Below are 21,568 nucleotides of genomic sequence, written 5' to 3'. Positions count from 1 at the left end.
GTTGGAGGACAATGGCTAACCTCAACCGTTGGAGGACAATGCCTAACCTCAACCGTTGGAGGACAATACCTAACCTCAACCATTGGAGGACAATGCTTAACCTCAACCATTGGAGGACAATGCCTAGCCTCAACCATTGGAGGACAATGCTTAACCTCAACCATTGGAGGTCCATGCCTAACCTCAACCATTGGAGGTCAATGCCTAACCTCAACCATTGGAGGTCAATGCCTAACCTCAACCATTTGGAGGACAACGCCTAACCTCAACCATTGGAGGTCAATGCCTAACCTCAACCATTGGAGGACAACGCCTAACCTCAACCATTGGAGGACAATGCCTAACCTCAATCAAAGTCTGCAGGAAGGATTGTACTGTTATTATTACTACTACTACTGTTTGTTGACACTAAATTAATTGTACTGAAGACACACCCTCTGTGGCCATCACGCCCAAATTAGCAATAAGTAGAAACTAACGCATAAAGTATTTACAAACTGGTTCCTGCCATTAAGTTAGCTCCCATAGAAAGTCTTTTCTTCTCAATATCGCAGCATATCCAGCACAATATGCAGGTTTTTCTAGTATGCTGTGAACAAGACATCAGGCTGACAGAGCATGATTCCTCTGCACGGGATTATAAGTAGTACCAGAAGCTATGTTGATTTCTTCTAACCATGTCAAACCATAACCAAATAGTTCCTTCTTTAACTATACGACAACAAAGGTTCATTAAGCATAACCAAGTTGGGTTGGGTCATGATGTCACTACTAACCTAAGGCCATGCAGATGTATTACTTGTTATTGTGGCTCCATTAATAGTTCTGTTTGACTCGATTCAGAATGACAGTGGTGATTTGCAGCGTGGACAGTATGGTTTAAAGCGCTTTGATGGTGGCTGAGCTGGTTATGTAGGTTTCAGCCGATTAAAAACACCTCAATCTTTAAGTACATTTTAAATCAATATAGATAGCAAGCAAGCAAGCCCAAATCACTGTACATTCAAATTGATATTAACAATCTTAGCCAGTGTTTCTATTTGTAGCTGGAGTCATTCAAATCAATTCATTAAATTCAAGCAATAATGCTGCACAGGTTTTTTTAACTTCACATTTTGTACGAATCCTTCGTGTTGGTCATGTGATGACAATGGAGCCATCTCCATGACAACAGAGACAAATAGAGAGAGAGACTGAACTTCATGTGATGTACTTGTAGCTGAGCTTGTACTTAAAGAATAGATATTAGCGTAGAAAGTTTAGGAGCAAAACTCAGTGCATACCAAATGGTCATCATAGGCTTGCATCCCATGAGATGAAATGTTTTGCCCTAGTATTTTTGAACTTCTTCCAGTGGAGCCCCAAAAAGGTGACCACTTTGTTCCAGAACAAGATACCACAAAAACGACAGGCCATGACAACTTATTTTGATAACTAAAGATGGGATTTTCAATAACAATTTATGTGGATACATAATCCAAGGAAGCTGAATTCTTCCGATTTTGCAGAACCCCTGAATTTTCCTCTATAATGCCACAACTGACAGCCTTTAGACACAGGCGGTTTTATCTTTGTGCAATTAAATGTCAACATATTAACACGAGTACCTTTGCACAGAACAAAAAAAGGCAGCTGTGTCAGCTCTAAAGAAATGTCTGGCTTCACAGATTGTTGTTTTGGTGAAGAGGATAAAATGCTCTGGCTTGTTTGCAATTCTTTAAAGCAATCACAATGAACCTGGGCGGAGCTAAGCACAGGATGCAGAGAAGGTCTCACAGTCTACATCCAGTGAGGTTTTTTTTATGCAGAACGGACATATTCCAAATGTACACTATAGTGTGCAACATCCCAAACCAAGATGGAAAACTTAATAGTACCGTTTAACCTTGACAAAGGCAGCGCATACCAGATCCACTCCTTCTGCTTGACATATACACTGTGTAACCGTTAACTAGAGGGAACTCAAATTAACTCAGAGCATTTTGTTAAAAGTAACTCAATAAAATATCTAACAGTAGCCTGCCGAATGCTTCTCTGTGTAAATAGGATCTTGGTAGTTGTGTTCAGTAAAAGGTATGCCGCCGGTATGAACAGTTTTGATATGAAATATTTGCATATTGTCATGTCGGTTATTCATCACTTCCCCACTGTGTAAAGGCCGTAACGCTACATTTACTGTGCATTCGTATTAAAGAAATGTCAAAATCTAATAGACAGTTTTACCATGAAATGTACTGAGCACATTCATGCTCCCCAGACACTAACCCTTTCGTTTTTGGACACCTTAAACTTAGCTTTTTTGCGAACTCTACCCTTCCTTCAAAATGTCAACTTTGCGCATAGGATGTCTCATAATCTATCCGGTAGATATCCATGGAAAATGTTGAGTACATTCATGCTCCTGATCGAATGAACCCCTTGATTTTAAGTCTTGCTTGTCCGTAATTAGTAATTATTGCAACACAAAATCCATTTTATTAGAAGCCATTGCAATATTTAGCAGTATCTGTGCAGTAAGATTATTTGAATTAAAGTATGCCGTTGAATATACTTGGTCTCACTCCTAACTCGTCAAATACCAACAGTTGGTCAGTGCTCCTCAGAGTCTGATACTGACACACCGGGCTTTCAACTGACTCCAATTTAAACCCATCTGCGTCATTATTCGATAGTCAGAGCAACTGATGTATTATAAAGACAGGGATGGCCCACACATGGCAGGCGGGAAGTGAAGGGGTCAAACAAACACAGAACCTTTGTCCAGGAGACCGCTGTTCGTGTCTCTTGCGTAACTAAAAGTAAAGGTTAATATTTTGTCATGACTGCATTAGTCACGTGGGTCATTAGTACGTTAGTTACATGTCTCTGCCAGTGTATGAATATCGGTGAATGGGTGTTACATGCAGAGTAAAAGCGCTTCGAGTGGTCGGAAGACTAGAAAGGTGCTATACAAATTCAAGTCCATTAACCATTTAGTGAGTTAATAGTGATGTGTTGTTATTTAGTTAATGTTTACGTAAACTGCACTTTTTCTATACCTAATCAGGTTGGTTGTGAGGATGAGTTATTGAATAAGCCGGTTAATCCATTCAGCAGATGAGATCCATTGTTTATGCAGTGTGCTGGTTTAGCTGGTGTCGCTGAGAGTGGCCAGTATGGAGCTGGCCTGCGAGGCAAGTTTACTGCTGCTGTGATCGGTCAGTAGACTGAGGCTTTCCTTCATGTTCACAGAGTTCAACTCCACCTTCATCACACCTGGAGCAGACAAGGATGGAAAGAAGAAGAGAGAGAAGTGTGAGATAGATTGCAACTAGTAGTGTATTCAGTATAACAGTATTCAGGCTGTTCTCCTACAGCCTATGATTGGACCACACCTGAAGCTCCATTTTAGGATCAATCTAAGAGAAGACTAATAAAACTGTCACAACCAGTGTCCTTTCAGGTCACGCTGTTCTCATACACTGTTCGTAACTAAACCTACAAAAAGTAGCCGTATATAACCCACAGAATCATTTCTATGTAATCCATGTAACCATGAGCCAGGACAGGCGACATCATGCCAGGAGCGATGACCTCTGTGTAGGGAGGAGGGTTGGGTTGGACCGTTGTTTTTTTTTTTACTTAAGTGGCAACACTTCTTTCGTTATTTCGACCCGGGACTGTTCTTGATCCAACAAGCTTCTAAAATGAAACTCGTGTGTGTCGCTTCTATTATGCATCATGAAAATATTGATGCTATGAATGATTCTTTATTAAAATATAAAGAGTCATGCGCACGCATACATGGAATTTGACTCCGGTTACACATTGTTCTCATCGTACATACATACATAGAATATACAAATAAAAGAGAAATATTAAAACAAAGACATTAAAGACAACAAAGTAGAACAGAGAAACTAAGCATAAACATTTAAGTACTATGTACAATATAAATATATATCGAAAAATATATATGAGCATAAAGAACATAAAGAACAACAACAATGGACAATGGATTTGGGATATTAGTGCAGAATGGAGGTAATAGTGCAGTATGACTGATTAATTGTTCATCAGAGTGACGGCCAGTGGAAAGAAGCTGTTCCTGTGTCTGGTGGTTTTGGCGTACAGAGCTCTGTAGCTCCTCCAGAGGGGAGGAGATGAACAGGTTGTGTCCAGGGTGTGATGGGTCTGCAGTGATCTTTCCTGCCTGTCTCCTGACTCTGGAGGTGAACAAGTCCAGGATGGAGGGCAGGCTGGAACCAATGATTCTCTCTGCAGACCTGACAATCCATTGTAGTCTGTTTCTGTCCTGTTTAGTGGCCGATCCAAACCACACAGTGATAGAGGAGCAGAGAACAGACTGGATGATGGCTGAGTAAAACAGGATCAGCAGCTCCTGAGACAGGTTGTACTTCCTGAGCTGGGCCTTTTTCCAGATGGTGTCGATGTTGGGGGCCCACTTTAGGTCCTGGGAGATTGTGGATCCCAGAAACCTGAAGGTCTCCACAGCAGACACAGTGCTGTTGAGTACGGTGAAGGGGGGCAGTGTTGGGGGGCTCCTCCTGAAGTCCACAGTTTTGAGCTTGTTCAGCTCCAGGTTGTTCTGACCACACCAGAGAACCAGCTGTTCAACCTCCCGTCTGTATGCAGACTCATCACCGTCCCTGATCGTCTGCGAACTTCAGGGGTTTAACAGTTGGGTCTTCTGAGGTGCAGTTGTTGGTGTAGAGGGAGAAGAGCAGTGGGGAGAGCACACATCCCTGGGGAGCGTCAGTGCTGATAGTCCGTACTGGATGAGATTTCTCCCAGCCTCACCTGCTGCGTCCTGTCTGTCAGGAAGTTTGTGACAGGTGGAGGCTGGGAGACTTTAGGTTGAAGTACCTCCGGGATGATGGTGTTGAACGCTGAGCTGAAGTGCACAAACAGAACCCTTGCATATGTCCCTGGGGAGTCGAGGTGTTGCAGCATGTGGTGCAGTCCCATGTTGCCTGCATCATCCTCCGACCTGTTTGCACGGTAGGCAAACTGCAGGGGGTCCAGCAGGGGCCCTGTGATGTCCTTCAGGTGGGTCAACACCAGTTTCTCAAAAGATTTCATGACCACAGACGTCAGGGCGACGGGCCTATAGTCATTTAATCCTGTGATGGAGGATTTCTTGGGGACCGGGATGATCGTGGAGCGTTTGAAGCATGAGGGGACTTCACACAGCTCCAGTGATCGGTTGAAGATCTGCGTGAACATGGGGGCCAGCTGGTCAGCACAGACTTTCAGGCCCGTCTGGGCCTGGTGCCTTCCTGATCTTCTGTCTGTGAAAGAGCCAACTCACTTCCTCTTCACAGATCCTCAGTGCCGGTGGGGGTTCGTTTGGGAGAGGTGAGGAGGAGGCAGGGGGTGTAGGTGGTTGTTTGATGACTGGGCAGTTGGGGGGTGTTAAAGTGGACTTATCAAACTTGCAGTAGAACGCATTCAGGTCGTCAGCCAGTTGGTGATTGCCCTCAGTGGGGGGGTGGTCTCCTGTAGTTAGTGAGTACTTGCAGGCCTCTCCATTCTGACGAGGGGTCGTTGGCTAAAAACATTTTTTCCAGCTTTTCAGTGGAGATTCTCTTTGCTACCTTGATCTCCCTCGTCAGTGTGTTCCTGGCCTGGTTGTACAGGATCCTGTCCCCACTTCTGTAGGCCTCCTCTTTGCCCCGACGAAGCTGCCTGAGTTTTTCAGTAAACCAGGGTTTATTGTGCAGAAGGTTTTAGTGAGCCCATCCAGGTCTGTAGCAGCAGCCTCGAAAACACTCCAATCAGTGCAGGCAAAGCAGGACTGTAGCTCCAGCTTTGCCTCGTTGGTCCATCTCCTCACAGTCTTCACCACAGGTTTTGCAGATTTTAGCTTCTGCCTGTAGGTCGGGAGAAGATGAACCAGACAATGATCAGAGAGTCCCAAAGCTGCACGGGAGACTGAGTGATATGCATCCTTTATTACAGTGTAGCAGTGGTCCAGTGTGTTGTTGTCCCTGGTGCTACACTTAATATGCGGTCTGTATTTAGGCAGTTCTTTGCTGAGGTTTGCTCTGTTGAAGTCCCCAAGAACATCCACATGCTCCTCTCAATCTCCTTCTGTTCTGGACCCTTTCCAGCCTATCAGCCTTCAAGACCTGATGGACTTAATTAACAAAACAAAGCCATCATCGTGCCCTCTGGATATAATACCATCCTTTCTATTTAAGAAAGTTCTGCTAATTATTGGCCCTGCAGTAACATCTATTGTCAATTCCTCATTGTCTACATGAATTGTCCCGTCCTATTTTAAGCATGCCACTATCCAGGCTATATTAATTAAAGAAAACAACTTAGATCCGGCACTGCCTATGAACTACAGATCCATATCAATAATCCTAATATCTTTCCTGTCCAATATCTTAGAGAAAGTGGTGGCCAACCAACTCACTGCTGCACTGGAGAGGCACAACATGTACGACAAATTCCAGTCTGGGTTTCATAAGCAACACTCTACTGAAACCGCCCTCCTGAGGGTTTCAAATGACATTCTCATGTCTTCTGATGCAGGTGACTGCTCTCTGTTAGTACTTCTGGACCTCAGTTCTGCATTCGACACTGTGGACCATAACATCCTGATTAAGAGGCTACGTGATTGGGTTGTGCATGGTTTACATCTTACTTCGCTGACAGAAGTTTTAATGTCTCTGTGGGTGGCGTTTGGGTAAAACTCATGTCCTAGACCTGCTTTTAAAATATGTTTTAATTTCGTTTTGTTTTTATGTGTATATGTAAATTATTGGCCCTATGGCCACATTGTGTTTTTTATGCTTTTACATTTCTGCTCTGTTAAGCACTTTGTGACTTTTTGTCTCTGAAAAGCGCTGTATAAATACATTTCATTCATTCATTCATTCAACAATGAGCAGGGAGTCTGGATGTTTGTGCTCCATGTTGGTGATCTGCTTTGCAGGTGTTGGAGCGCCTCACTCACACAGGCCTGTGGTGGGATGTAGACACCGACCAGAATGAATGAGTGAAACTCCCACGTGAATAAAATGAAAAGTGTTTCTAAGTGAGGGCTGCATGATTTCTTCAACACTGTGACATCAGTACACCAACCTTCGTTAATATAAAAACCAGTTTCCGCCTCCCCTCGTTTTCCGCTCGGAGAAGTTGGAAGCCCGGCAGAAGTAGTGCGCTGTCCGGGACCAAGCCAGGTTTCAGTGAAGCACAGGGCGGCGGATCTGCTAAAGTCCGTGTTTGCTTTGTTTTGGAGCAGCAGTTCATCCATCTTGTTCACCAGAGAGCGGACGTTTGCCAGATGGATTGATGGAAGTGCAGTTCGGAATCCCCGCTGACGCAGTTTAATGAGCTCTCGCTTCCCCCGTCAGTGTCTCCGGTAAATTCCGAGAAGAGCCGCGGCTCCTCCAACTAAAAGCTCTGTAAAACTTTCTGGTTCGATGAAAAACGGGGAAAAAGTTTGGACCAGTGGATTGACGGATGTTTAAATGTTCCTCCCTGCTGAATGTGATCAGAGAGGGAGAGCTAGAAACGAGACAAACAAACAAAACGAGTACGAGAGAGCGCAGTACCGAGGCTGCCATCTGCAGCGCCATCTTGATGAATCAACCTCACCACTAGATGCCACTAAATCCTATATGCTGCTCCTTTAATGTGCTATTGCAAAACACAGCAGATTGCACAGATGTTGCTGAAAACACATGCTAAAACATCTTGAATGTGGTGGAACAGAATGTTGTGAATATGTGCCGTAAAATCAAACACATACTGGAGTTAGCCAGGCTGCAGATGAGACCCAAAGCACTGAACTTGACTTCGACTGCCCCAACAGGATCCTCCAACATCTTCTTCAGCATGGGCAACAGCTCTGCCTCCCTAAACGGCTCCTTCACAGACTCTGTAGTCACACACAAAGAAACATACAGGTAAACACACATGTAAATGCATTACTAAATGAATATATGTCATGTCATATACCTTAACTAATGCGTCACTGTCATGAAATAAACCTAACTGGTGTAGATCGAAGTGTGAAATGATGAGGCACCTTAAGTAAAAGCCAGGTTAAAAGATCTGTCTTAAGGTTTCTTTTAAAAGTGTCCACAGAGGAGTCCCTCAGATCCTTCAAACGGCTCCAGACCAGACACATGGGGGACGACCTGAGGGCCAGCTGCAGAGGATCTGAGGGACCTGCTCTAAAAAGCATGTCTTTCAAAACTACTATAACATCTAAAAATCAATTCTAAAAACTGATGACTTTAAATAGTCACCACAGTGGAAGGCCATTGGCCATTTTACATGTTCTACGGTGTTTGTTTTAGTCCTGGGCTAATAATAAACCCTGGCCCGAGGACCAGCGGTACAACCAGCGTGCTGCTGGTTATCACTCACACACGTCAGCTTGTCGTTCTACTTTAGTTAGAATAAAACGACTTGCGTATAATTTGCCTGACTTCTTTTTTGGGCTTAAACATATATATATATATATATATATATATATATATATATATATATATATATATATATATATATATATATATATATATATATATATATATAAATAAATAAATAACATCACTTGGTTCATTGTTTAAATTGTTTAAAACTAAAACCACGTAACTGAAAATCTAAAACTTAAATTATGTTGCATATCCATACATAGATATACACATGGTGTACTTTGCAAAGCATGTAAGTTAAACAAAACCACAAATGAGAGCTCAATAAGATGCAAATAAAGTCAGGAACAATAAAGTCACATGTAATAGAAACATGGCACAATAAAGTTAAAGGTAACAGAGGAATCCCACAGCCATGAACGGCATGTTTTGAGCCAGATGAGTTACTGAAACAAGATTCTCCTCATGTCACGAATTCCCCTTCATATTAGTTTGTTTTCATCCTGTCTGCTTGTTTTATTAACTCTCCTGTCATTTCAGATCCTACCATTCACACTCGATCACCTCTCATCCCCTCACCTGGTCCTCCACACCCATCTCACCTGCAGCCCATTCCCTTATTAGCCCTCTCTATTTAGGTCCCCTCACTTGTTCCCTGCCAGATTGTCTTGTGTGTTATTGTTGTAAATTGTTTAATTGATGTGATTTACTTTGACTATGATTGTATAAAAACAGGAAGTGCTTTTACTTTGAAGCCAGGAAGTTGCATGATACGTGGCTTCTTGATGCTAATGACGAGATTGATAGTGTAGAAAAATGTATATGTCGAGTTTCTGTTCACTTGAACAGTTGTTATACTTCAGTTCAGAACTAAAGTGTTCCGTTCAAATCCCAGACGTGTTTTGGTCATCTTTAGAAGCTCCACTTGACTACAGTTATTGCCAAGTTCTCCAGCGTATCTTTGTATTGCTCCTGATCTGCCTGTTTTCGACCTTGTATTTATGCCTGCCCCTTATTGGATTTGTTCGCCTGTTTGACTGACCTCCCGGTTTTGACCCTGCCTGAACACAAGTAAAAGAGCTAAACTTGTATTTTGTCTCAGAGTTGTGCTTTTGGGTTCAAGTATCTGTAATCCTTACACCTTAAGAGTTTTAAAGTTTCGGTCCAAACCCGTTACAGGATCCAGGCAGGTCCAATATGAAACGGTAGACCGTACTTCTCAACTATTCTGACATGCTTCTGAAATTTGGGCCTAGAATCTTGTCTCTGAAATTGCTTTACCAATGTCAATGGCAGATGCTATCGCCAGGGCAACCAAGGCCTCGTTCTGCATGATGACATGTTCACTTGTTGCCATGGAGATAAGGTGCCGAACCCCATCTGCTTTGGCTACAGCATGGACAACTTCCTGTGAGACAGAGGAAATCAACTCATTACAGATGTTCAGTTAATGTGATATGTATGTGTATATATATATATATACACTCAAGCTCAAACACATTGCTAATGCTAATGCAATGCTAGCTTGCATTCAGATGAGAATTCATGGCTCACAGGGTTGCGGCTGTGTCTGATGAGGGCAGCCAAGAGGCGACTGGCTTCTCCCCGCACTCCTGCGTGGTCTTTGGCTTCACACCACTCCATGACTCGAGCCAGCAGCACAGCGTCCCTCCCCAGCACCAAAGCTGCCTCCTCTGACACACACAGCAGAGCAGAGAAAAGGGCAAATACATTTAAACACATTCACGGTACAGGGGGGAAACACCCTAGTCTATATAATAACAGGCTTGTGGGGACAAGGGACAAGGGACAAGGGACAAGGGAGAATGTAAATAGAGCCGGTAAACTGTAAACGTCTCACTGTTTGTATGCTGGGTTGTGTTAAACTCTGTTTGTCTTTTGATAAAACTCTGGATCATGTCTAGGGCTACTCTTCAAGGAACAATAGACAATATTGTTGGGAACAAAAAGGAGCGTGTTTGAGTTATCAGTATTTATGAAAACTAAATGATTGACATCAATAGAATTATTAATGTCAGTAAGATTATTAACGATTATTAATAATAACGGGGCACCACCCTGCAAACAGGGACCAATAACCAAACAATAAACTAAGTAATCACAGACAGCTGCTCTTTAAAATATAACAGAGTTTATTAAGTTCCAATAATAATGATCTAGTCCAGCGGCCCCCAACCACCGGGCCGCGGACCGGTACCGGGCCATTTGGTACCGGGCCGCACAGAAAGAATAAATATTATATTATTTCCGTTTTATTGATTATCAGAGTCTGAAAGAAGTTTTATTTTGAAAAATGACCGGATTCTCTCCCAATTTCATCCGCCTGTGGCTCTTGACATGTCAAGACGCTTGTCTCGGTCACGTGATACGTTACCTCAAAAATTAATGAATATCCTGAGATCACCACTAAAGCACTGAAACCCTGCTTCCATTTCACACATCCTCTTTGTGAAGCGAGATGTTCTGCAGTGACAGCAATCAAAACTAAACGCAGTAGACTGGACATGAGGAACACACTTCGGGTGTCATTGTCTCCCATCACCCCCAGATGGGACCGTCTCGTTGCTGAGAAACAAGCTCAGGGCTCCACTGATTCAGCGTTATTGTGAGTTGTATTTTTTTGTACATTTTATATTTGTTTTCATGCCGATCGCATTTTATTTCGTCGTGTTTATCCGCCACACCTTGAAGGCCGGTCCGTGAAAATATTGTCTTACATCAAACCGGTCTGTGACGCAATAAAGGTTGGAGACCTCTGCTCTAGTCAACTAATATCTAAAACTAACAACAAAACTATACATTAATGAGCACGCTATCTAAAATCAACAGTTTGGTAAGAGTGTGTGTGTGTGCAAATGACTGTAATGTAATGTAATGTAATGTAATGTAATGCGTGTGTGTAGTGGGAGGGGCGAAAGAACAGCTCAGACAACGTATGACATAATCTGAAACTCTAAGATGGCGGTAGACAATAAGAGACTTCGTTATCTCCACGTGTCTGAAGCCGTTAGCTTAAAGCTATATTTGTGTGTGGGTTAGTAAAAGAAGAGAGAAAGCAAACAAAACAAAAGGGTCCTCCAAAAACAGATTAAGATCCTCCCCACCAGCAGTGAATTATCTCAACACGATTGTAGCAACAGTAATTTCTACACAACATTAACGATCTCGGTCGTTAATCTCTGCCCAGACACTATGAGTCGATTTCGTGGCGGTCAATGCGGTCCTTCTGAGTCCTTCGCTGACTCAGGTTGCGCGGCTCTGTGCGGCGCGGTGATAAAACTCTGTGCGTCAGAGAATTTCTTCGGCTCGTTCGGGAATCTTTCTTTCCTTCCAGCTGGAACAAAGGCGGCTTGGGTGGGGAGGAGAAATGTGCTTCTCTCTCTCTGAAGAATCCGTTTCCTCACTTCTGCAGGAAGATTGTCCACTTCCTCTTCCAGGAAGCGAAACATAAACAAAACAAACAGTCCAGTAGATTCGTCCAGCGAATATAAAATTGTTCAAAACCTAGGATTTTCTTTTAAACACAGCAACGTTGCGTGCTTCCTTTCACCGACATGAGGTCAGCGGGATAAGCAAAGTTATCAGTGGCGCTAAGTGCTTTTATAAGCTAGCCGCTTCCGGCCGTAAAACCAGAAGTCCCGCCTCGGAATCCCTAGGCTCGTCCAGCGCTCCACCAAACTACCTCAGAGTTTCACAGTTAGGTGTGAAAATGTTTCTGGTGGGGGTTTGGTGCTATCCAACTGCAATCAGGCTCTGCCTTGCTTGCAGAATAGGCAGGCCCAGATCCCTTTGTTTCAAAGCACATGGCGAGGCACATAGTCAGATCCCAACAATATTCAGATCATTAATATCTCATCAACAACTATCATCTATATAAAGATATAGAGGAGTAATGTCTACCTGAGCAGAGAATGAAGTCTCTCTCCCACTGTGTGTGTTGTTATCAGAGCTTCTACCCGCGTGACTTTCTGGTTAGCTCTGCACTGCTCTCATACGGCGGTTACAGTTACTGTCAGCACTTTAGCCATAGTTTGCACTGTTAGCATTGTTAGCAGTGTTAGCTCTGGGTCTTGCACCTTAAAGTACTGAATGCTCAACATGCTCACCTTGTCCATCCACCATCATGCGTAGTGTACCCAGCAGTTTGAACTGAACTGGCGGCATGTCGGAGCGCAGCAGGGTCTTTATCCTCTCAGTCACCCCGTCCTCCAGCATTCGCACTTTGTTGGTGGCTGAAAGACACAGAGCATGCCATGTCATCTAAGTATAATTAAAATGATAGAATTAAAAAACATTTTTAATCTTTTCAAGTAGGTTTACAGTTTTGGTGATTTTCTTTTCCTGATTGTTCCCATGTCATTTTTCTGACTTTTGGCCACCTTTTGAAGATGACTCAGAGAGTGTTATGTGTTAACATGTATATGACTCTGACCTTTAAAAGGCTAGTTTCAGTGTTAAACTTTCAAGTGCATACTTGTTTTTGGTCATTGGAACACACATATCTCGACTGTTTGTTTTGATCAGTACCAGGGATGGCCAGGTTTCTGAGCGCGCTCAGTCCAGCATGTTGAACGGAAACATCTCCTTCATCGACATGCTGCTCCATCAAGGTCAGGATGTGAGGAACCACACCGAGGTCCAGCATCTTCACACAGTTACTGTCTGACAGAAACACAGCAGACCAACGAAGACACCTTCAAAACATGATTACTGTATTACATTACATATACTTCTATATACTATTACATTACATATGCTGTACTTCTATATACTATTACACCATATATACTTCTATATACTACTAAACATATATTTCTATATACTATTACAGATTACTAACATGATTTTGCTCGTAGCCAATCCCTGCAAGAGCTCATTGATTTAAATCTGGGTGTGATTGGTCCACTACTGCTGCAGCTACAACCCATCCAGCCGGGATTGCCCGTAAACAGTGCTAACAACGGCAACAGTGCCGACGGACCTAACAATGTTAACCTAAGGGTAGGAGTCCCGCCTCTGCGACAACACAGTCCTGCCACCGTAGGTTGAGCAGGACAGCGTTTACTGCCGTATGAGCGCATTATAGTACTTTTTTACCTACAATGGTACTGATACGCCGTATATAATGAGAAATGTCAGACATGTTTTACTAGTGCATGTTTCTCAACTAAGTTCAATTTGTTTGGCACAACCGGTTGATGAACAGAATGCCTGGAACCTTCTGGTATTGCAGTTACACCCGTTGGTTTGTGGACGGCCGTTATGAAGCTTTGAGTTAGACAATTTCACCGTCGGCATCTTGGATTATGGCCGTTGTTTTTTCGCAACCGATAAACGGAAGTTACCATATTTGTAATGTGGAGGAGTGACGTAGAGACGCCGTATACGGCTCTGGTAGCAGCAGTGTACTGTCAATCGCAGTAGCCCCGCCCTAAATCATACCCTGCTTTATGATCTGTTTGACTCTAAATGGACCATCATTTACTAAATGAACATCATACTGTATTGAAGAAGACTTGAAACTAGAGATTGAGGCCATAAACTCATGTTTACAATGTTTACTGAGGTAATAAATCAAGAGAGAAGTAGTCATTTTCTCATAGACTTCTATACAACCAGAGGAGTCACCCCCTGGTGGACACTAGAGAGAATGCAGCTTTAAGACACTTCTGCATTAGCTTCACTCTGCAGAACCGGAGGTTGCCACCTGGTCCCTTCACAAACCTATGATTGATGTCACAGAGATCTGTATTCTTATCTGAAAAATATATCTTACCGTTCCTGGCGAAGTTGGCGATGGCCAGGGCTCCGGACAGCTGCAGCTGGGTGTTGTGGCTCTGTAGCCATGACAGAACATCCTGATACACCAGACTTGATCCCTCACCAAAACACTTCTGCATGGACTCATCTGACGCACAGACACATATCTGTGTTTTAAACAAGATCTTTATAATCCTCACAAATGGCAAATTATTTCTTCCAACAAGCAGCTCTGACATTACTTTCCCTGTATAATAATATATTGTATTATATGGGTGATTTGCTGCATATTAATGAGGTAATCAAATCACTAATAGATCAACACTGGTGCACAAACATCAGATTTTTGCTATACGCAGAGACATAATAGTGCGCCCTCTGCCTGGGACAGACTACCACCCAGAAAAGTCACGTTGTCTCGATAAATGAGGCTGAAAGGAGTCCTAACACTGCAAACAACCTGTTTGGCTGGCCAGCCCCTGCTCCATTACCCATTGGGCCGGTGCCCGGGGGCCCCTGACCCCTAGAGGGCGCCAAAACTGTGGCCTCCTCCCATCTTTGTGTTTTATTTTTTTAATTAATCAAGTCAAACTGATTAACTTGGATAAAATAAGGTGAAACAGTGGAGCAGCAAAGCAAAAGACTAAGCAGAAAAATTATAGCAGAGGCATAGCAAGCTACTTCGGAAAATCAAAGTCACAGACTATCTTGAAAAGTTGGCTCAATAGCAAACAGCCTCGCTAGAAGGATACTAACATTGTTACCAAAGACAAGGGCCTAACTAAGCAGCCACTACTAGTTCAGCTGTCCCGCCTGGACTTGAACTAGTCCAGCGCTGAATAGGACCTGAGCCATTTAAACCATTTATCTATTATAGTAATTTTAGCTAGAAATTTCAAATGTGTATTTATTAGGGCTGGGCAAGTTAACGCGTTGACATTTTTAACACAAGAACCGTCACTAACTGCACTCTCCAAAGAAATATGATCTACTTTCTGGAAAGGAAAAAGTCATTTCAGGGAGAAGCAAACAAAAGTGTCTACAATGTGTGTTTGAAGGATGTATCCAGGATGTCAAACTGATTCAGCAGTGAAAAACAGATAAAAAAGATGAAGATAGAAGCTAAAGTCTACAGGTCGCAGTGTAAAAGTCAACCACCACATCACCTGGTGATGGAGACAGAAGACAATGAAATTAAGAAACAGCAATGTTCCTCTTTATTCAATGTTACAATCATTAAAATACATTCAGTATTACCTTCAATAGCTAGCGTAGCATAGAGGTGCTAACGCTAGTTAATGATGTGCTAACGTACTCTGCTAATGCTAGCTTCACTAACGTTTTAGAAATGTACATTCAGACTCCTTCAGACCTCTCCGGATAACGAGTATCACTATAACACAACATTTAACCATGTCGAGCTGAACATGAAGAACATCTGAAACCACTGATAAGCGTCTGTGGAGCACAGCCGGATAGCTGTCGGACCCCGTAGAGCTGGACCGTGCTACACTATGATTGGTCAGTCTGCGTTCGGAGGGTGGGATGTAGCAAAGGGTTCATTCTGATTATTTAGGCTCTAGTGTAAGCTATTTGGTCCTTGTAAATTAAAAAGGATGATATGATTTATTAATATTGGAAAAGATATATTTTTAGTTGTGTTCTCCTATTCTGTCTCCTTCCTTAGAAGACAGCTAATCACAGTTAGTCAACACCACATTTATGGTGAAAACTGTCTGAATACAATGATGGAGGACAGGACAGGACACACAGCTGAATATGCATTGTTAATTACATGCATAAAGTTGTTGGATTTCCTAGATCAGGTGAACGAGGTGAAAGACAGACAGAGGAAGCCAAATAAGGAAATGGATACCAACATCCAGAGCTATGCCACAAGTTGTTGTCACAAGTCCCCCCTCCTCTTAGTTTGCAGTTGCACGTGCATCACTCACCTCCCAAAAGCAGGGACACGATGAGGTTGGAGGCGATCTTGATGCTGCAGAGGTCGTGTGGGTCAGAACCTCCCTGCAGACCCTGAATCATCTCTGATAAAGCCTCTGGTACTCCGGACTCTGCAAACTGCAGCTTCAGCGTATCTGGTGGTCCAACACAATTTATTGCGTCATTATTATCAGCGAACACTATCTTCTAATAAAGTACGACTAATTGAATAAAAATGTATTAATTCATCATCGAGGTGAATAGGTGACACATGTGTGCTGACTCAGCAAAGTTTATATAGAGGAGAATAAATATTCGAAAGCATTATAGAATGCCCAAGACCCTTACTGCATTATATTTCATTCCATTTTTATATTTTAAATTGTCTCCTGTCACTTTGCCATATCTTGGCTTTTGCCGAAACAAATGTAGCCTCCTTTGTCTTACCGCTCTCGCCCAGTGAGCCCAATATCTCAAGGATGATGTGTCGGCGTTCTGCATCCGGCGCCCGTTTCAGCTGAAAGGTCAGTATACCTGCCACATCCAGCTCAGTCAGGGCCTCCCTCGCAGAGTCTGCAAACATAGGCTTCTGTAACTATGGACGCTGTGGAAGTGACTGAGATATACAGCTAATTTTACACAGCAGCTTTTTGAAACGATGAATTTCCCGCTCTCTGCTTAATAAAGGTTTTGTTAACAAGAGACACCCCAGGAAAAAACATTGTTTTTTATGCACAGTCAATTTTGGGCTATTTTGCTACCATAACTCGATTTCTTTCAGACCCGCGGAAAGAAATCATCAAGAATACACATTTAGGTGTTTATTATTATTATCTTTGTCAACTTCCATCTGTCAATTTCTCCTAAATTCACCAAAAGTTGCCATTAAATAAACCGCATTTTCATATTTAAATTACTATTATTTCACAAAACTTGGAATACACAAAAAGATTTGTCTTAATGTAAGTAATCAACTGGTGAACTTACATGATGATGTACATATTTCTTTTACCTTATTCATCTGTAGAGACTCCCTTTAAAAGCCTTGATTTTCTTGACACTGTACATAAACAGTGTGTGTTTGTTACTTTACCTGTGAGCAGTTTAGTTTCAAACGGCTGGCGAGTACAAGGAGAACATGTAAACACAACCCAGAGATGAACCTATAGTTGTGAGGGATGTGTCTAAATACTGAGACGGTGCAGTTCAAATTACAGCTAATAAATAATGAATTACTAAGATAAATACAATTACTACATAATCACCCATGTCAGCCAGGTTACAGAGGGCCAGCAGGCAGACGTTGACCAGGGGCTCGTTCTCTGGATACTCCCTTATAATGGACACCAGTCTGGGGATCACACCGCTCTGGACTAACTGGTCCTGTTGGGTTGCTGGGTGGGAGAGAGAGAGTGGAAGTGGTTAAAGTCACACATATGGACAGATTGTTTGTTTTTAACTCATGGTGTCATGGTTTTGCTGAAATTATAATTAGGTAACTGACATGGAAATGAGAAGTGTAACCCAGTCGCCAGCAAAAAGTTGGTTTTGCACATTTCTGCGATAACGTTTGCTCAGTGGTCACTTCGTTGCTCTCACCGAATACAAAAATGTCATCATTCAACGTATCCATGGTTTGCACAAATGTAAAATGTCAACATTTTGTCTGGCGACTGGGCTGATTTCTGAATACAAATCATTCAATTCGAATGAGTCTTAACCACACATAATTTAACATTTAATAATCATAAGCAGGTCTCTGTAGCCTTCAGAAGAAGACTGTCTCTGCCTCATATGCACCCTGGTCATCCTCAGTGAACCCTGCTGACTGAGTCAGCGATGTCAGACCAACTCACAGCTGTCGAAGCAGATGCGTCCGATGGCCCTGCCGGTGTTCAGCAGCATTTCCTGGTTATTGCTGCTCAGATGGGGAACCAGCACCTTCACCAGGCCCGCCTCGATGCACGGCTCCCTGACTGCAGCTACAACACACACAAGGAGGATTTAACCTCTTGAAATGCCCCCTCAAAGAAAGTCCCTTGAATCTGAGTTGTAGGTGAGACCAGCTGGGATGTAGCCGTATTTGATGGATGAGAACGGGTTGTTACATCGCCCACAGCCTCTCTCACTCCTCTGCTGTGTGTATACAGAGCCACACACACACTCTGCATTCATTCAGGTTGCAGAGGTGTGGCTGTAAAATAACTGTTTATTTCTCTGATTCAATGCGTTGTTCTCAACATAGACTGTATAGAAGAAGTGGACGTAGTCAGGTGACGTCACCCGTTGGTTTGTGGACTGATATTTTGAAGACTCAAAATCAGCCTTTTGGCCGTCGCCATCTTGTTTGTTTTCAACCAGAAGGGACACGAGAGGACGGAGCTAAGTACAACTGAATGCTGAATAAGACATTTTAAGGCCACCAAAATGTTACAACTAACTTTCATGAAGTAAAAACACACGTGAAAGGCTTAAAGTTTTAAGACGAAAACATGGACAACTCCCAGACCAGACAACGGCGTAGTAGAGACTGGTCAATCACTGTGTAGCCCCGCCCTAAAGCATACCCTGCTTTATGGTCTATTTGACTATAATTTACTAAATGAATATCATGCTGTGAAGAAGAAGACACTTTCTCGCCAACACCGCTCCCTCTCTCCATTCACTCTATAGCTCACTCGACCATCGGTGCTCTCTCTCCCCCTTGCTTGGACTCTTGAGCCGTGGATGAGGAGCCAACTTTGAATGCTGCGTTTACGGACTGATAAATGTAACATTTTATACTTTTATATTGTATTTTATTGCTCATCATTTTGCAGACATTCGTTGAACATTGCTCTGTTATTCAACCTGAGTGCTGCTCACAGTTCACCACAACAGCACCATGAATCTTGTGGAAAAGTTAGTCAAGGGGCAAAGAAGAAACAATGTTTTTTTACTCTAATTACTCACAAAAAGCATGGCATTTGTGAAGTCATTCATGAAACAGCACCCAGCTTTGTGTACGAGATGTATGCAGCATGGAAGAGAAGTCCTCAGAGAAATGGACATTTGTGCCCCAGTGTCTTCCTCAGTTGTATTTATTGTTGCCCACTCTGCCTCTCTGTGCCTCCTTTCAGCCACATTCCCACTTCCCCAGGCCTCTTCATTGCCATTTCACTACCTGTCCACCAGACAACTCAAACTCTTTGAATCACTCCCTAATGCTCAGGACACCCACTTGTCCATGCACTAAAACACTGAAGCAAATTCCTTGCATGTGAAAACCTACTTGGTAATAAACCAGATTCTTATTCTGAAAGTTCTAGAGCAGAAGCTAAATGGACCTTTTGTCAACAATATTGGGGCATTAAAGAGCTGTGGTGATAACACATGTGTAGCTAAGGCAAATTTGATATTACACAAGAACACAACAACTGTTGCTCAGGAAGTACAGCGAGAGAGAAGATTAGCAGTTAGAAACCAGGCTCCTCCAGTCCACATGTTGCCTTTTTATAAATCTTGGAGGCTGTGCCATGGGTGTGTGAGTGTATGAGCATTTTGTATAGCAGTCTCTGCCAATAGTGTGTGAATGTGTGTGTGAATGTCGACATGTGGTCTACAGCGCCTGTAAAGGGGTTACACAAATGCAAGTCCATTCACCTTTTAGCATGAAAACAGTAACAGTATCCCACCTTCTCTGGCCATCTCTGCCACCACCAGAGCCACCTGGCAGCTCAGGCAGCTTTTGCTCCTTAAGGCTTGAGCCAGTGTGGGTAGAATCCCACTTCTGGCGATCTCAACAGCAGCATCCTTCTCTGTGGACACACAAATTCATTTGTTCAGAAAGAATGACAGGATATCGAATCCAAGCACACTAGAAATTAAATAAATGTTTTTTAGTGTACACAGTAAAGTCCAGATGTGACTGGGACCCAGACTTTGATGACTCCCAGTGGTTGCATTACAAATACGCCGTAACAGATGTTTTGTGGCGGCCTCCTGACATTTCCTCTACTGCCACGATCAGACTTTTACTTTCTCTCAATATATGTGACCTAACAGCCTACAGACAAAGTGTGCCAGATTGTTTTTGGCTAGGATAGCAATGTCAAGAGCCACCCTTCTCTGGGCATGAGGAGTGAGATTGGTCAGGGTAAGCCAATCAGAGGCAGAGTACGGCAGGTCATGTCTTTTCCACTCTCTAGGCCGAAGTAATCTACACTTGGTGCATATTCAGTAGTTTAAAAAGCAGTTCAGGCTGGTTGTGGTGAGGTTGTGGAAAACTAAACTAAACAAAACTAGTAGTAAATAGTAGATCTACAAGTCAACTGAAGAAAAGTTAGGCTAGGACCATGGGTTTTGGGCAGCTGGCAGCAAGCTTCAGGCAGGTCTAACTGAACTGCACCAACTTCCACTCCAACCATAAACTCGTCTTTTGGAGACTCCCGTTGCGTCACACACCTCAACCATGGCCAGTAGCAGACCAATCACAGGACGCCGATTGGTCTGAACCACTGTGGCATTACTTGAAACCTGACAAGGTGGATTTTTGTGTGATCCTGGGATTCTTGTGGGATCTGTGTGGAAGCACAATGCTGTCTATTCCTACTGTGGCCATCCATGTGAGGGGTTGCACTCAACATATCATTTCCTGTCCAATGTGTTGGGATTTTTATTGTTTCTTCGTGCAAAGCGTTTTTAAAAAACATTGTAGCAGTGAATCATTTTTCTGTTGCTTTGTTGTCCCAGCCTGCTTTTTCTCTTAATGAATCGAAATGTATTGTATATTGTATGAATTGTATAATGTACATTTTTGCACGTAGGTTGGCGCATTTGTGTATGCGGGGGATGTGTACAGTACCCTTCCAACCACCTGGGCTACACAACTCAGCAAGCAGGGCTACGGATCTAATGTGCAGGCAGGATGGAACAAATAGTAGAACCAAAAAAACGAGAATGTATCTGGCGAGTGTGCAACCTGCAATCATAGGGCACGGGTTAGCACCGGGACATTCCCAGAAAACTCTTCGATAGCTGCGTGGAAGGTGTATGTGTCTGTGTGTGCGTGTGTGTGTGTACAGGTGCGTCACATGACTTACTCTTTTCCAGAAGAGCAGCCAGCATTATGTCCAAATGAGGCTTGAGCTCCTCTTCAATCACCTCTGTACTCACACTGATAGCGTTTAGGGCCTCGCTTAGAGAGTCTGAAACACACACACACACACACACACACATATACATCACCACCAACAACAAGAACGTCAACAAAAAAGTTAAGAAAACACCAGATTTAAAAGCCTTCCTTATCCTTACATAACCATTTTTACTTTACATTAATACATGTATAAGGGGAGACAGCAGGTAAGCACTGCGTTTTTCTTTCACTAATCAATGACATTTTTGACAGTTTTGCTTCCACAACATGTCTTCTAACAGACTAGTGGAAAGAAAGCACAATACACATT

At 43.0% G+C, this 21,568-nt stretch overlaps 1 protein-coding gene across 1 annotated transcript in view; it reads right to left on the bottom strand.

The window, feature by feature from the left end:
* Window positions 1-3,127: 3,127 nt before the first annotated feature.
* LOC306703480 (rap1 GTPase-GDP dissociation stimulator 1-B) overlaps window positions 3,128-21,568 on the bottom strand; it is a gene marked incomplete at both ends in the record, with an annotated part of 28,076 nt that continues 9,635 nt past the window's right edge. The window contains 13 exons of the mRNA XM_079169458.1: window positions 3,128-3,255; window positions 7,766-7,894; window positions 9,678-9,804; window positions 9,951-10,090; window positions 12,524-12,649; window positions 12,945-13,079; window positions 14,194-14,325; window positions 16,133-16,276; window positions 16,569-16,694; window positions 17,387-17,515; window positions 17,978-18,103; window positions 19,796-19,918; window positions 21,203-21,307. Of these exons, the coding sequence (XP_079025584.1) occupies window positions 3,128-3,255; window positions 7,766-7,894; window positions 9,678-9,804; window positions 9,951-10,090; window positions 12,524-12,649; window positions 12,945-13,079; window positions 14,194-14,325; window positions 16,133-16,276; window positions 16,569-16,694; window positions 17,387-17,515; window positions 17,978-18,103; window positions 19,796-19,918; window positions 21,203-21,307 (1,670 nt within the window). The remainder of the gene's footprint in view (window positions 3,256-7,765; window positions 7,895-9,677; window positions 9,805-9,950; window positions 10,091-12,523; window positions 12,650-12,944; window positions 13,080-14,193; window positions 14,326-16,132; window positions 16,277-16,568; window positions 16,695-17,386; window positions 17,516-17,977; window positions 18,104-19,795; window positions 19,919-21,202; window positions 21,308-21,568) is intronic.

This window comes from Pholis gunnellus, assembly GCF_910591455.1.
Source record: "Pholis gunnellus genome assembly, chromosome: 11".
NCBI classification, from domain to species: Eukaryota; Metazoa; Chordata; class Actinopteri; order Perciformes; family Pholidae; genus Pholis; species Pholis gunnellus.
This window is presented reverse-complemented; position numbering and strand designations above follow the sequence as displayed.